The sequence below is a fragment of the Rhinopithecus bieti genome, unplaced genomic scaffold, assembly GCF_001698545.2.
Source record: "Rhinopithecus bieti isolate Rb0 unplaced genomic scaffold, ASM169854v2 scaffold_37314, whole genome shotgun sequence".
NCBI lineage: Eukaryota > Metazoa > Chordata > Mammalia > Primates > Cercopithecidae > Rhinopithecus > Rhinopithecus bieti.
The window spans coordinates 448,620-463,926 of record NW_016816196.1 but is presented as its reverse complement, the minus strand read 5'-3'; the positions used below and the strand labels follow the sequence as shown (position 1 = coordinate 463,926).

At 40.5% G+C, this 15,307-nt stretch overlaps 1 protein-coding gene across 1 annotated transcript in view; it reads left to right on the top strand.

Annotated features, from left to right (window-relative positions):
* Positions 1–253: 253 nt before the first annotated feature.
* Positions 254–15,307, top strand: part of MYO3B (myosin IIIB) — a gene marked incomplete at its 5' end in the record, with an annotated part of 364,721 nt that continues 349,667 nt past the window's right edge. Inside the window, 2 exons of the mRNA XM_017854464.1 lie at positions 254–445; positions 1,208–1,342. Of these exons, the coding sequence (XP_017709953.1) occupies positions 254–445; positions 1,208–1,342 (327 nt within the window). The remainder of the gene's footprint in view (positions 446–1,207; positions 1,343–15,307) is intronic.

The following is a 15,307-nucleotide window of genomic DNA, read 5'->3' as shown; positions in this document are numbered from 1 at the left end:
GTGGTGTGTACATAATTTCCAGTTTTAGAATCATGTTTTTAGGATGTTTCAGAACCGTGCTACTCCTCCACTCTATCTTTTACTACCATTTCTTAAGGAGGGTTCAAGTCCTTTTTCAAAAAATTTAACATAGAGGAAGAAAATAAGAAGTCACACTACGTTGCTGGTTAAGAAATAAAATCTTTTGTTTCAAAAGTTCACTGCCCCCGGTTCTGTGATCTGTTGGATCTGTTGCACATAACAAATTATTCTCCCTACCAGGAAACATCTGTATGGATTATTTCACTATAATCCTATGATGCTTGGACTTGAATCACTTCCAGATCCCACAGACACCTGGGAAATTATAGAGACCATTGGTAAAGGCACCTATGGCAAGGTCTACAAGGTAACTAACAAGAGAGATGGGAGCCTGGCTGCAGTGAAAATTCTGGATCCAATCAGTGTAAGTAACAGTTGTAAATTATAACCAGAATTTGGTGTTTTATGCACATTAAGTTTTCAACTTCTTTTCTTGATTTTAGGTTTAATTTTCATGAAACCTGGCATGAAATCTCAAAATGAGTCATGATTTTTCAGCTTCTCTGAGTGAAGGGACTCCACTTGGAGTTAAAGCTTCTCTTGACTTTTGTTTCTTGTCCATTTTACTGTTGTTTTGGTTTGGGACCACTGGGATCTTCAAAAGTTATTCTCTTGGAAACAGTAATATGTTTTACTACCTGGTCTTTCTGTAAGTTACAAAGTGAACCAGGCTTGTGAGATTTGATCATCTTAGGCTGACATCTTATTTTAGAGCACCGAGGTTATAATGCTGTATGCTGTTTTGCACAGTGAGGTTTTACATGTCCTATCCTGTGTTAGGTCCCTTCAAGCAACTTCTCCTTAATTGCTTTGAAAATTCAGACTTTTCAATAAAACAGATATTTGTGATAGTATTATTAAAGAAAACAGAATATCACAAACACTATAGATAAAATAATTAGGTAATAATAGAAGGTATAGGTTGTAATAAGAGAATGTAATAATGTAATAATAGAAGGTATAGGTTGGTATCTGAATGTCCATTGTTAGATATTTTGAAGATATGGTAATGAGATTGAAAATACATAGTAAATATGTTTTACTAAGTACTTGAGCATGATATCATATCTGTACCCTTCTTTACATATTAGATTTAATCCAGCTTGCATTTTTCTACCCTCTTTAGGATATGGATGAAGAAATTGAGGCAGAATACAACATTTTGCAGTTCCTTCCTAATCATCCCAATGTTGTAAAGTTTTATGGGATGTTTTACAAAGCGGATCACTGTGTAGGGGGACAGCTGTGGCTGGTCCTGGAGGTAAGAGGCTCCCATTGGGTAACCAGTGATTTGAACAGAGTGCCAGAGGCCAACAGATGCTTTATTACCTAGAAGGTATTTTAAGGTACACATTTGAGGAGTGGGTCCCTCCTGCATGTCACAGGTACCTCACCAGATGTGACATTCTCCTCCACAGTTCTTACAGGGAGGCCATATGCTAAAGGTATTTTTGTTTCTCTGCTTCAGAGGTTTAATAATCTTTTATTCTAGTACAGGGTGAATATAGGAATATAATTGAAAAAATTAATTTTCTTCCCTAACATTTAATTGTAAACATGTTTGAATCGATTGCAACTCATTTTTAAAAATTGTTAACCCAAGGTTTACTTGGCTTGCCAAGTTTGGATTTGCCCACTCATGTTCATTAGTCCTCATTTTGGATTGGGTTTCCTGAAAACTGACTCTGAAGATTGTGTATGGAAAGTTTGTTGAAGAGTTCTTACCAGAGATAGACCTAGAAAAAAGTGAGGAAGTTAGGATCAGGCGAGGGAGACACTGAACAGTAATATGTTTATAACAGAGACCTAAGCTGGTCCTCTGGGAAATGGAGAGCTGGGAAGTTTTTGGAATGTTGTGCTGAATTGTATCTCCACATCAGCCAGTCATTGGCTGCATGCCACCCCGGGAAGGAGCGTGACTTTGGCAGAGTCAGTTCTCTGAAGTGGATGCCAACTCGGGTGAGGGGTGCAGCTGAGGACTGGGAGCTGTTGATATTTCTGGCAGCATCCACTGTGAAGAGGGAATCTGAAGGGAACAACACTGTGTCCACTATAGCCCTGCATTTTTTTTTCTCCAACAAACCTTCCATACACAATTCTCAGGGTCAGTTTTCAGTTATTAATGGGAATGAATGTGTGCATCTGGGTGCAAAAGAGTCAATTCCGAACAAATACAATTCCCTATGAAACTAAAATGACAAGGAAAATAATGATGATATATGAATTAACACATTAGGACAGGTCTATTGCCACGTTCTCACTAGGCCTACCCTGTTTTGTTCTGGGCTCTGACCCACTGAACCAGCTCATGCCTCCATGCCTGAGGTCACATAGGTGACCCAGCACTGTGTGGACACAAGTGGAAGCCTTAAGAGAGAAGTACCAGGGGAGAAACCAGCCCTCACTTCACTGTCTGGTACCTCTAATCCACATGTTTCTGGCTCTGGGAGGGCCTGAGCCTGGGACAATATGTACTGGCTGCCATGGCAACCATGTTTGGGGAATTGATTTGTTATATTCAAATGGGATAATCTGCAGGGAAACTGGTTTGAATTTATTTCTGTCACATCAGTTGCCTTCCTCAGAATATAAAGATGTAAGGGATTTTGGTTTTCTAATTATCTTTGTTCCTTTAGTTGACTGGTTAAGTCATATAACACACTTCTTTGGGGTTTTATTAACTCCCCAACACCCACCCCAACAATATTAGGATTTTATCTTGCCCATGAAGCTCTTTAACAATGCTATTTGGAAATGATAAAGTATTGTTCCTGGGGTCTCTGATTATATTTGTCTTCAGCTCTGTAAGATTTCTGTGTTTTAAACCTCATTGTAACTTAGTAATGGAAGTACAGTGACCAAGGAACCTCAGTTTCTGCTCATTTTTAACTCCTGACTAAAAAAGGCTCTGCATCAGACATAGAGAACTGAAACTTTCAGGAATTTTCGAGGGCCTAAAAAGGAGCTTTCTCTCCATGCAACCAGGCCAGGCAGGTGGGCTGCTCATACCTGAGGCCACCTGGTAAATGAATGTCCTTCCTGATGAGGAGTGACCCTCAGGCATGGCACCTCAGGGATGGCCAAAGCAGCCAGGAAGGTCACACATGGCCTTGAAAGATGAGAAAGAGCCCAGAACTATGAGCTGAGCCTTGTGCAGGTGCTCCCTTGCCAACTGTTCCTAGCTTTTCCAGGGTGACCACGATAATGAGGCTGCCCTGAGACACTGAATTATTCATACCTCTGCAATACAGTATGCTGTCATTTATGACTTTTGCTGGTTGTTTCGGTCCATGCCAAAGTGGGTGATATGAGATGCTGGATGTCCTCAGTCTTTTCTGTCCCAGGATGGGCAGTCTAAACCAGGTTGCTAGATGGTCATGTGCATTCAGTGCCTCCAATAGTCTTAGAGAAGCACAGGAATTCCTAGACTCCTAATACCGGCAGAAGCCTCTCTGTTCAGTCTCCTAGCCTTCAGACGAGGGACAGAGGCCCAGAGAGGTGAGTAACATGCCTATGGTCACATAATTGGTTGCGTGGCAGAACTGGAAGGAAAAGCACATTTCAGCACATTTTCTTTCACCATGTGCAGCTGCTCCTGTGATGCTGTCCATTGGCTCATAGAAACACAGATGTGAAGTATCTAGCTGGGATCATAGCACTTCCTGACCACACACACAGAGCTGGATGGCAACGACAGTCCACACAGTACCCTATTTTGTTCCCTCTGCAGCTTTTTAAGGCATGCTTTAGGGGACTCACACAAAAAAATTATGATCTGTTTAATATTGTTCTCCTCATCTTATATATTAAGATTAAATTTATGTTGCCTTTGCTCTTTATTTGCCTGACTCGATGAAAGGACAAGTGAGAAACTATTCCACAGAGCAATTCTAGAGGATAGAAAAACGTTATTAATAATCCCCTTAAATCACCACAACTCTGAAAACAAAAGCAAATAAAAATGTCATTTTCTGAAATTCATTACTAATTGTTAGTAGAAAGGAAACAAAAGCTCTCGTTCGTGATAGACACCTACTATATTGGAAAGATATGGAGAGAAAACACGCATATATAATACTGTTTTAGAAAATCTGTGAATGCATTTTAAGTGAATATTAAAATTTTAAAATCTATAAGTTCGTCTTTCACCTAAATGATATACATATTAATAAATTAGACCTTTAAGAAAAACATGATACTCAGAAAAAATACCTAACATGTGGTAGCTAAGGCATGAACTATATATTCTTTTCCTTTTAGTGTAAAATCTTTGGCAGGTAGAAACTTACTTTCAGCATGAATCAAGTGTTCTACTTACAAGAAATGGTTTGGAGTACTGGTAAATGAGGCTGGAAAGTAAAACAAACAAAAAACTTTGTTCTTTAAACCATGTATGAGAATTAGTTTTACATCTATTTTTTCCCTTCAGAGATCTTGGTGTAAGTTCAGTATCTAATATGTAGAGACAAAGCAAAAATGGGGGAGGGGTCTGAGAGAGGGAGAGAGACAGACAGACAGACAGACCCACCGACCGACCTTTGTCCAGGTTTTACTTTTATCCAAGGCCTTAGAAAGTATAATCTAGGCCTGAATATCACTGGAAGTGCTATACATCGAACCATTTTCACCTGTTGATACTGTGGCATGAATTAAGTTTATCAGGTTAACAAATCAGGGTCTTAGTCATAGTCTGATGGACTCAAACGTAGGACTGGTGGATTTTGATTGGCCAGAAGCGGTTAGAAAGTACTGCAGCATTGAACACTGACTCAGTGGGTTCTAGAGTGAGAGACATTGGAATGCTGGGAGCCAGGATGAAGGCACAGAAAACTTGAGACTGGAGAAGGGAAGGACTTTGAAATGGAACAGCATTGCATCCTACAAACATATTATATGTGTTCAAAACAGAGAGACTTAAGAGACTGAGGCGTGGGAGTGATTCTGCCCACTCTTGGCTCTATTCAATAAGGATGTGCCCTGGAAAGAGAATGAGATGGGAGGTCACTCTCAGGGCCCACTTCCCTCTCGTGGTATGAACATCTCTCCACTCTGATAGAAGCTCGAGGGTTTCAAGTGACATAGTATTCATTGGTCTTGTGGCAAGTCAGTGACTTTAGCTGGCTTTCAGTAAAATAAACATGATTTGTCCAACATAGTAGGAAAAAATGTGCTGTTCTAGAATTACTGAGAGGTGGACAGTATCCAACATGATACTTCCTAAGGGATTTTCTACAGTAATTTTGACTATCTTTGACTTTTCCTTTATGTTATCTGTAGAACCTAACACCCTTAAAATACAAAGTCTACTGAACAAAGGGGCACCCAAAACAAATTCCTCTTAATTCTGCAAACTGACTAGGTCAAAGCAGCGTGCTCATACAAAATCTACTTGAACGTTCGAGTCCAGGTCTGGTGATTGTGTTGCATGGGCCGTTCTTTAATAATATGGAAGAAAGTTGATGGCTCATTGAGCAAGGAACATTTCATTGCTTGAAATTATGACTGTCTTAACAAATGCACATACTGTGATTGAATCAATATACAATGACATTTTGGAAAATAGATGTGGAATGTAAATGATTTTTCTATTTTTCTTGGTTTGGAGCAAAATGCTCATTAAATTCTAGATGCATTCAGCTGCCACATTTCCTGAATGCTGAGGGTGTAGGGAGGAACTGCAGGAATGAAAACGCACTTCTGTATTTGAATCTGGTGGCCGACAGAGTGGGTGGGAATAAAGGGCTGATGTGCCAACCCTCAGGGCTGGGGTGGGAGACTTGGTTGCCTTCTTACAATTCTAAAGGGATTATTTTACTTGATGCATTTAAATATAATTCTTTGTCATGCTTTTAAAATGTTCAACCCATTTCACTGAACACTTATTCTGATTAGACAGTTGTCAGTGGGCACCTGCTTTCTTTTTTTATATCCAAGTGCCTAGTCTTTTTTCTATAACCCATAGGCTGCCCTTGAAAACCTTGCTGGTGGGCTTATCAACTTCACAGGACAGCTTCCTTTAAAAGTGTCCTGAGCAGTTTAATTATATGTTTCTGTGAGTTCTGGGAAGTCAGACAGCTCTTATACTCTGACATTTAGTGAACAAAAAGCCCTGGTTGGGTAAGATTCCTTTGTTGTTTTTAAATCCATAGCTGAGTTTTGATCCTGCTGACAAATAGCCACTCTTAATCCCTTTATAGGTTCTAGAGTTACAAATAAAGTTTGTAAGTTGGCTACCTATATAAAATATTGCTGAAGAGGCTTTTGTTGCAAAAATGGTCACACTTAAAAGTAGGGCGGGGAGAGAGACCAAAAAGAGGTGTCAGGGGAAAATTCCAGGGTTGCATTTTCTTGGATCATCACCCAGCATTTAATTTAAAATTTCTCTCAGTACAATGTTAATAGCATACTTGCAGTGCAAGAAAGCCTGTGCCTCCCTGAGATGTGAGCTAGGGTGGGGAGTGGTCCTGATGAATGTTCTGTCATGCTTTGAATCCCTATTACTGCCTTTGCTTTAGAGGAGCAAAGACTATTGATATTTTCCTAATTCTCACAGTTTCCCTAGACTCTGTCTCTTCCTCATCTTTCACATGTGGCTGGTCAGAAATTCCTGTCATTTCTATCTCAAAAAAGTCTTCCAAATCTTTCCCTTCCTTTTATCTTCATGATTTTTTGACCCCGCCTCTCTTGATTACCTCAACATCTTCTAATGGATACTCCAGTTCCTAGTGTTGTCTTCTGTCCATCCTCCAATCTGCTGACCAAGTCATTTTTCTAGAATGGCAATCTGAACATTGAGACCTCCTGCCTAAAATCTGTTAATAGTTTCCTTTTTGTCTAGTGATATATCATGGTATTATATACATAGAATATTATATGGGTAGTATATGGGTATATATGATATGGGTAGTATATGAGTATATATTATATGAGTAGTATATGTAGTATATTACAATAAAGCCCATACTCCTTAGCAGGGCATACCTGTCATTCCCTGTCATTGGCCTTCTTTCTCCATCTCCCTGCCCCAGGATTCTGGCACCTTTTGTCCCAACAGTAGTAGAGTATTTAGAACTCATCATACACGTGCACACTCACATGCACACTCCCCCTCATTCTTTCATGTCCCCTACATTTGCACAAGATGTCTCTGTGTTCCTTTTCACAGCATCTTCTTTCCCTTGTCCACCTGCCCGAAATCCATTTGTCCTTCAAGCGCATTGTAAATGTTACATCCTCTGGAAAGTTTTCCTAGACTGTCTTTGCCCTCCCTCTTTGCCCTCCCTCAGCAGAGTTCACTCTTCCTTCTTTGGTGCCACCACACTACCTTAGGCACAGCCCTGCTTCCACATTCCACACTGTAATTACTCATATGTCCATTACTGGGCAGTGACCTCTTTGAGGCTAGAGATTGTGTCATATTCATGATTGAGTAATAGGTAATAAACTGGACAATCACAAACTATTGAGAACAAAGAGGTGACTTTCTTCTCATTAACTGAACTAAACTGGGTTCTTGAGCCCCCAGCCTGACTAAAGGAGGCAACTGATTCTAACCCATTTTGTTAAACTTAAGTCCACTTGAGTGACTTCTTTGTGGAGTGGCATATTCCAGTGTTTATATCCAATTTTCACTGTCCAGTTCAAGGCTTAGTCGTTTGGGTAAGTACTCAGTTTTTTAGGGCTTCTTCTCTCCCTCTTTCCTCTTCCTTTTCCCTGGGTGGCATCTGGATCTGGGTACAAGTACATGCTTACATGATGCCATGGTAGTGAGGGCAGAGGCCTCTGAACTGTATGGTAACCACGAAGTTCTTGTGATAATAAAACTGTATTTTCTCCCTTTGGTATCTTTGATGTTCCTGGTCCCTGACACTCCCTCCTGTCATGAGGTCCTCACATTCCTTGTCCTTCTTATTTAAACTCTAACCTTATACCTGTCCCCAAATAGAGCATGAAGTTCTGAGTGTCTTACAAGTTGTGAGCAGACTGTAGAAAACTGTTATTATAATCTCAAGCGTGGTCTGCCTCACTATGCCGTACTTTCATTTCACTTGACATGGACACCCCTTGTTGTCAAGAGGTCTCCTCTTAGATTTCCAAATGGGAAGAGGATCATAAGAAACTGATGTTTCTATTATCATTACCCCGTTACACAGACAGCCCCTCCCAGAGGGAGCATCCTCATTCTAATCTTGTCGTCTTAATCTCCTCTAACTCCATAAGGACTCCTCTTTTTTTTTTTTTTGTCAGGTGAGAACTTCCCTTATGTCAAGTCCTGGGTTCTTCTCTGGTCATCAGTGGACTCTGTGGTCAATTATCCAATTTTTGTTTCTTGATATGTAGAGTATATTTTGGGGAATTGTGAAAACATTATTTTGTCTCTCTCAACAGCCTAGGTTTTAAGACTGTTCTATGAATTATGGCACCGAAAACGCATTCAGTGCTCGAGGGTATTAGAGTGAATACTGAATGTTATTTGTCCTTTCAGAGTCATGTGAGCCACAGTTAGAATCAAAAGAATATAGAATCCTTTGGAAGACATTATGCTGGCACTGAACGTTTGGGCCACTGTCAGAGCCATGGGTGTTGAGTTGCAAGTTAAACCTGAAATTGGCAGACAGTGGATTTCAGGGCCACTTAATATAGTCCCAAACTCAAGGAATCATCATAGCCTTCAATGCATTTCACTGCTTTTAGGGTCCCTTCTAAGTCATTCTAAGTCATTCCTGAGACAGTAATTTTTTGCTAGTTTTAAGGATTCCTTAATTCTGTATTAAATTTTTAGTCACATACTATTGTATGGTGAAAACATGGGCAGGTTCAGTTCTAGGCTATCTTGATTTTTAATATGTCTGCAAGGTATCTGCCAAGTATGTAGCAGCGGCTGATATACATGTCAAGTAAAAACATCTGTTCACCCTTTATTAAAATGTTGCAGAGCTCCATAATTAGAGTTGAATAGATCCTAATGTATTATTATCTTGATAAAAGTTATCTTCTTTCAGGGAAGCTGTTAATCTGTGCTTCCTCAGTTTTCCTTTCTTAAGAAAAGCCAGGCACAGTGGTTCACACCTGTAATACTGGCACTTTGGGAGGCTGAGGGGGCTGGATCACTTGAGCTCAGGAGTTGGAGACCAGCCTGGGCAACATGCAAAACCTCATCTCTATAAGAATAAAACAATTAGCTGGGTGTGGTGGCATGCACCTGTAGTCCCAGCTACTCAGAAGGCTGAAGTGGGAGATTGGCTTGAGACTGGGAGGCAGAGGTTGCAGTGAGCTGAGATTGCACCACTACACTCTTGCCTGGGCAACAAGAACCAGACCCTGTCTCAAAAAACAAAACAAAAACTGGACTCTGTCTCAAAAAAAAAAAAAGTAAACTGACTTAGGCAGCCACAATGCAGGGGATCGCCTGCTGTTCACTAGTTAATTATTTCCCAAATTTCCCAAATTGCAGACTAAGTGCCAAGAGGAAACCTAGGGCTTTAAAGTAGGGATTTTACCTTGATAACACATACCTTGATAAGATCAAGGATACTGTTGCAGAACTTTCTCCTTAATTCAGCCAAAGCTGGGTTCTTGTCCCATGACCAGAAAAGATCAGGTTTGTGGACACATAGAAGGGTGAGGGGCAGCATTTACTGGGCAAAAGGAAAAAAAGAAAATCTCAGAAAATGAGATGGAGCCCTACTAACAGGCCCTCTACCTCACTGATGGCTTCCCAGGTCACCACATAAGCCAAAGAGAGCAGAGTGCTCCCCTGCATAAGGCAGGGATTCCCCATGGCTGTGGCTCCACCCATTTTCCCCAGTGTGCCTGTCTGCTCTGGTTTGCTGTGGGCATGCCCAGACGAGCCCTGGGCAGGTTCCCTCATCTGCACAAAAGCAATGGATGTAAACACTTGTAGGGCAGGTCGGAGATTCTCCAGGGACCCCTTTTTATTTGCCTAGGCATTTGGCTGTCTCATTCCCTCACCTGAAGAAGTCCATCTAACTGCCATTAGAATAAGGATAAGGGTAAGGATGAAGACCACTCTTAACTGCTTCCTGCTGGCAGGGGGTGCTCTTTTGGGAAAACAGCAGTCAGATCTCCCCCAGAGGCCTATCTAAGGGTTCCCAGCCAAAAGGGCCATCATCTGAGGCTCCGGTTGCATGACCATTTGGAGTTTGATGGCATGAAGGTGAGAAGAGATAAACTGGGTTATTAGAAAACATGTATTAAAATGAAACGGGGGCGAGGGCTAAGGATAGCTCAAAAGTCTTGAGGCCTTTTATGTTTGCACAGGAAGAGAGAGGCCAAAAGCCCAACTGGTAAAAAAAAAAAAAAAAAAAAAGACTTTTACCCTTCTGCCAGCATGTCAGGCTTTTGGGCTCCCTTCCCCTGAGCCCAATCCTAAGCCAACCAGTCTAAGGTTTGGGAAATTAACTCTTCCTAGTTTGAAGGATGCATCTGAGGGAAGTGTCCCATAGTACAGAGAGGCAATTACCTATCAGTGAAGAGAGGAAGAGAAAGAAAAAAAAAGAATTTTTTTTTCTCAAAGGAGTCCCAGGGGTTCAGGATGCATTCAAAAGGGGTACAGACTGAAGATGAATGGCTACTCATCTGGAAAGAGGAGAGCAAGGCATCCTGGTTCCCTTCTCTTCCTAGCAAATATGTGGGGTACGTGAGGGAGAGAAAGTGAGCTATTCCTCTTTCTTTCCTCCATCCTTGTATCCCCAAGTTCCAGTGACCATGACAGAGTACGGCTCATGGTGTCAAAGCAGCCTTCACCCTTGTTAAAAGGGGGTCTGGGGGTGGGAGTATCCACTCTTAACTACGTATGCCCTATCTCCTCTCCTGTCAGTAGCCTTTGAATTTCCTAGACCTCATGTATGCCATGGATGACCTTTATCCATGAAATGGGAAGCTTGGCTTAATTGGCAGGAATCAGTCATGCTCACCTGCGCTATGCCTTTTAACTTCCATTATCATCTACCTCTGGATCCCTCAGATCCAGTTTTCTTTCCTAGGGCTTTGACCTGAAGCTTGGAATTGAGTTTGGGACAAAAATGTGCCTCTGAGATGGGTTGTTGCATGGACTCCTTATCATAAGCCAAATGCTAAGGTGAAGCTGTGGAACTGAGTCCTCCTCCAACAAGGGAGAGAAAAGGATGTCTTGTGACATGCCCAGATAACTGGTAGCTATAGTTATGCTTGCGAAGATCTGGGTGCATGGGGCTTGGCTTTGGTTAGCTCCCTTGGTCTTACTTTCCCAAGAAGGAAACCTCTGGGTGATGGGCACCCTATTTATACCCATCACCTGGCAGGATTTGCAGGATAATTGCTCAGAACTAGAATTTTGATCCAGGTTTTTACATCACCCATCCCTTTTATTCTTTCTAAGCTGTAGCTGGAGATTCCTGGTTGGTTCACAAGAACAAGCAGGGTTAGTCTAAAATGTAGGCAAAAACTTAAAAACAACTAATGAGTCTATAATTTAATGACAAATGTATGATAAGTTTTGAAACATAATTTCTATCTCTCCAGTCTTCATTTTTTGTTAAAAAAAAAAAAATCATGATAGGACTGAGTTGTTCACAAAATAGACTTTAGTCTTATACTTGACCTGATTATTTGCATAAAGTACAGCAAGAATAATTGTTTCTATATAGGCCTTTTAGATTGGTTTTGATGGAACTCTGTTCCACAAGGAATTTCAGGTAAGACCTTTTACAGCTGAGCACAGCCATGGGTTAGTATCCTCAAATACCTGTGAGTTGGGTGATCCTCTCCTCTTAAGGTCCCAAGATAAACTTAGAGCTCCTGGTCCTGTCGTAAAGTGACATTCTTTACTTACCACAGGTCAGGAATCCTATACAGGTACTGCATAGATAAGGGTGTGAGGCCAGTTTTCCCAAGGGGCTTTTATCAGCTCTGCAAGTCGAGCTTGACTCCTTAAAGGGAAGCATAGCCTTCCAGTCAAAGCCTTGGAAAAAGTTTCTCCAACTGCATCCTACTGCAAAAGAAAATGGACTCTTATTGCACTGATGCAAACAACTACATTGCCATAAGTTAAGAATACTCACAACTAGTTTCCAAATTCTGGGGAAGCCAGGCAAAGAGAGAGAGAGAGAGAGAGAGAGAGAGAGAGAGAAATACATGCTCCAAATTTTGTTCACAGGAGTATACCTTAATCATTAAAGGCCATAAATCGTTCAAAATAGGTTTCCTTGACTCTGAAAAAGAAAACAAGGATCAGCAACATTCCAAGCAAAAGTTGAAAAGATAGCTTCAGTTTTCTGTGAGTTCAGTCCATTTAGTTAACTCGTTTTGTTTGATATTCATGAACATTTCAGCTCTTCATGAGTCCTATATGTTTTCCCTTTTTTCCAATGTCACAGTCTCCAAAGTTACCAGAAACCTGTATTTGAGAGCACCTGTCAGTCCTGTGGCACCAGAGTCCAGTTTATTATAAACTATCTTTTGAAAAGGACCAAAACAAGACAACAATTGTTGGAAATAACAAAATCGCCCAGGGTAGTTACAGTTAGAAACACAATTGACAAAGAAGTTTGGTTATCTCTGTGGTTTACAATAACATAACAACCTTAATTTTGATTGATAGCACATACATTAGACATTAGAATTTTAGAAATCCCATACAATTTTGGAACAGACATAACAGACATTAATATTTTCATCAAAATATAACCTAAATATGATTGAACACCACTTTGGCAATTCCATGTAACTAAACATGTTAAATGATCCCTTTTACCTCTCTTTTGTATACTCCAGGGCCCTCTGGAGCATCCAAAAGCCAGGCGTCAGGAAAGACAATTTTGAAACTGAAGTTTGATTTTGGGAAGCCTGTTAAATATGTTAGTGGTTTAAAACACTGAAATACAATTACAGATTACCATAAGTTATTTATTTTGCCAAACGATGACTCAGAAATTTGAAAAAGCAAAAACCTTTTATAATCCTTTACTGATTTTGCTAAAGAGCAGATTAGTGCCTTAAGAGTACCTTGTTGTGCTTTTATTTCAATGCTCAATTTACAGAAAAATCATATAATACCCCTTTGAATTTAGTCAATCTGTTCAAACATTGAATTTTTGCAGTACTAATTTTTACAGTCCTTCCATCATTTGTTTAAACCATCAGCTTTATTTTATCTAATTCAAAACAATCCTTTAACCCTAGGCAAGAACTTACATTTCCATGTCTTCTTGTAATCTTTTACTAAAAAACACATCTTACTGTTCCTACATACCTTGTATGTAAATCTGTTTCCAATAGTTTCAATTACATGTTATAATGGTAACCCCTAGCAATTTTAAGTTTAATATAAAACCTGGTAAGTTGTTTTAATTATGTGCTAGGTTCAGCCAGGGTTTGACTCCTTCCAACATAATTAAGGGTGTGGTTAATTCCATATGTCCCCAGGCCTTACCAATTGTCAAGCTGACAAGTTGAAAAGTTCTTAAAAACCAAAAAGGCAGTTTATAACCTTAAAACACTTAGCAAACCTAGTATCTGACCTGCATAATTTAGTTCACCTCTCTGTATTTGAAACATCTGCATTTTACCAATAATCTTTAAGGCTGTTTTTATTTCTCAAAGATTAAAGTCACATGAACTAAAACATACTACAGCTTTTATCTTCCCTTTAAAAAAAATTTGATCCAAGCAGTTATCTTCCATTAGACCAAGTAAATTAGAGCTCTTTTTTATAGACATCACACACACAACACATATGTAACTAGACAGACAGGCAAAAGAAAACCCAGAAGCCGTAAGATTTTCATTTGCCCATCTCCTATTTGGATTATTGGCCTCCGGGTGGAGCCCTTTAAGAGACAGGGCTAGGAAAACATGCAGCTTTTAAGGCCTAGTAAACAGGCATGACTGGGGCAAAACAGAGTCTGAGAGGGATCTATCTATTTTAATTTCTGGCGTTCCATGAGAAAAACAGATTTCTTCCCAAAACAGAGTAGTGCCTCGTCTGTTTTTCCCAAGGAGTCCCATGGTCCCAGTAGTTATCTGAAGGCCTGCCATGCATGCATTGAGAGTGGTAAGGCAAAATGGAGAAAAATAATTTAGTCAACTGAGGAAAAGTCTTTTCCAGCAAAGCAAGATCCCAAAAGAGGAAAAGCATAAAGGCCTTTTAAATATACCAGAACTTGGACATCCACTTTTAATTAAGCTGAGCACTCTCTAAGAAAATCCTTTTAACTCCCTTATTAACTGATTTTAGCCATGCCAAGCATCTAGTATTTCTGACTCTCAAACTTTACTAAGGTAACCTCACACGTGAAACCAACAAGCCTCACTTAAGGTTATGATTTCACTGTGAGCGTATGCGGTATTTTCTAAGGAGATAAGGGTAAGCAATTCTTACAAAATTTACAACCTTTAAAGGTAACCCAGAGAAAGGAAGATTTAAGGAAAAGGCTAGACATTGTTCATGGTGGGGAAGAGAATCAGCAAATGGCAGAAGTCACACAGATATTAACTGGAAAGGACTCATTTCCTAAGCCAGGATTGAACCTAGGCATCCTTGTGAAGTGAAAGAACAAAAACATTGCCACATGGTTACAGGTCACAATTCCAAGCACATAAAACAAGATGGAGGCCTGCAGCAAAGTTTGCTGTTGACCATACAGGAAGTCATGCAAAGCACATCAGATTGGCTACAGCTTAAGACCAACCTCACAAATCCTTTTTCATAATTAAAACTTTACAGAAAATATAAACCCTGATATTTGGGGTCCTGGCCTGGTAAAATGTTTTCAAAAAAAAAAAGCTGGCTGGGTTCTGCGGCTCAAACCTGTAATCCCAGCATTTTGGGAGGCCGAGGCGGGCAGATCACCTGAGGTCGGGAGTTCGAGACCAGCCTGACCAACATGGAGAAACCCTGTCTCTACTAAAAATACAAAATTAGCTGGGTGTGGTGGTGCATGCCTGTAATCCCAGCTACTCGGGAGGCTGAGGCAGGAGAATCGCTTGAACCCGGGAGGCGGAGGTTGTGGTGAGCTGAGATCACACCACTGCACTCCAGCCTGGGCAAAAACAGCAAAACTCCCTCTCAAAAAAAGAAAAAAGTCTGGGGGAAGAATCTCTTATTTTTATGCCAATGGGTTTCTCCAACAGGGAGAGAAACTTAAGGGGGCAGCTGGTGAGTCACCAGTTTGTCCATTCAGCCAACATTCCTGACCCCCAGGAATGACATGGTGGGTGGGTGGGG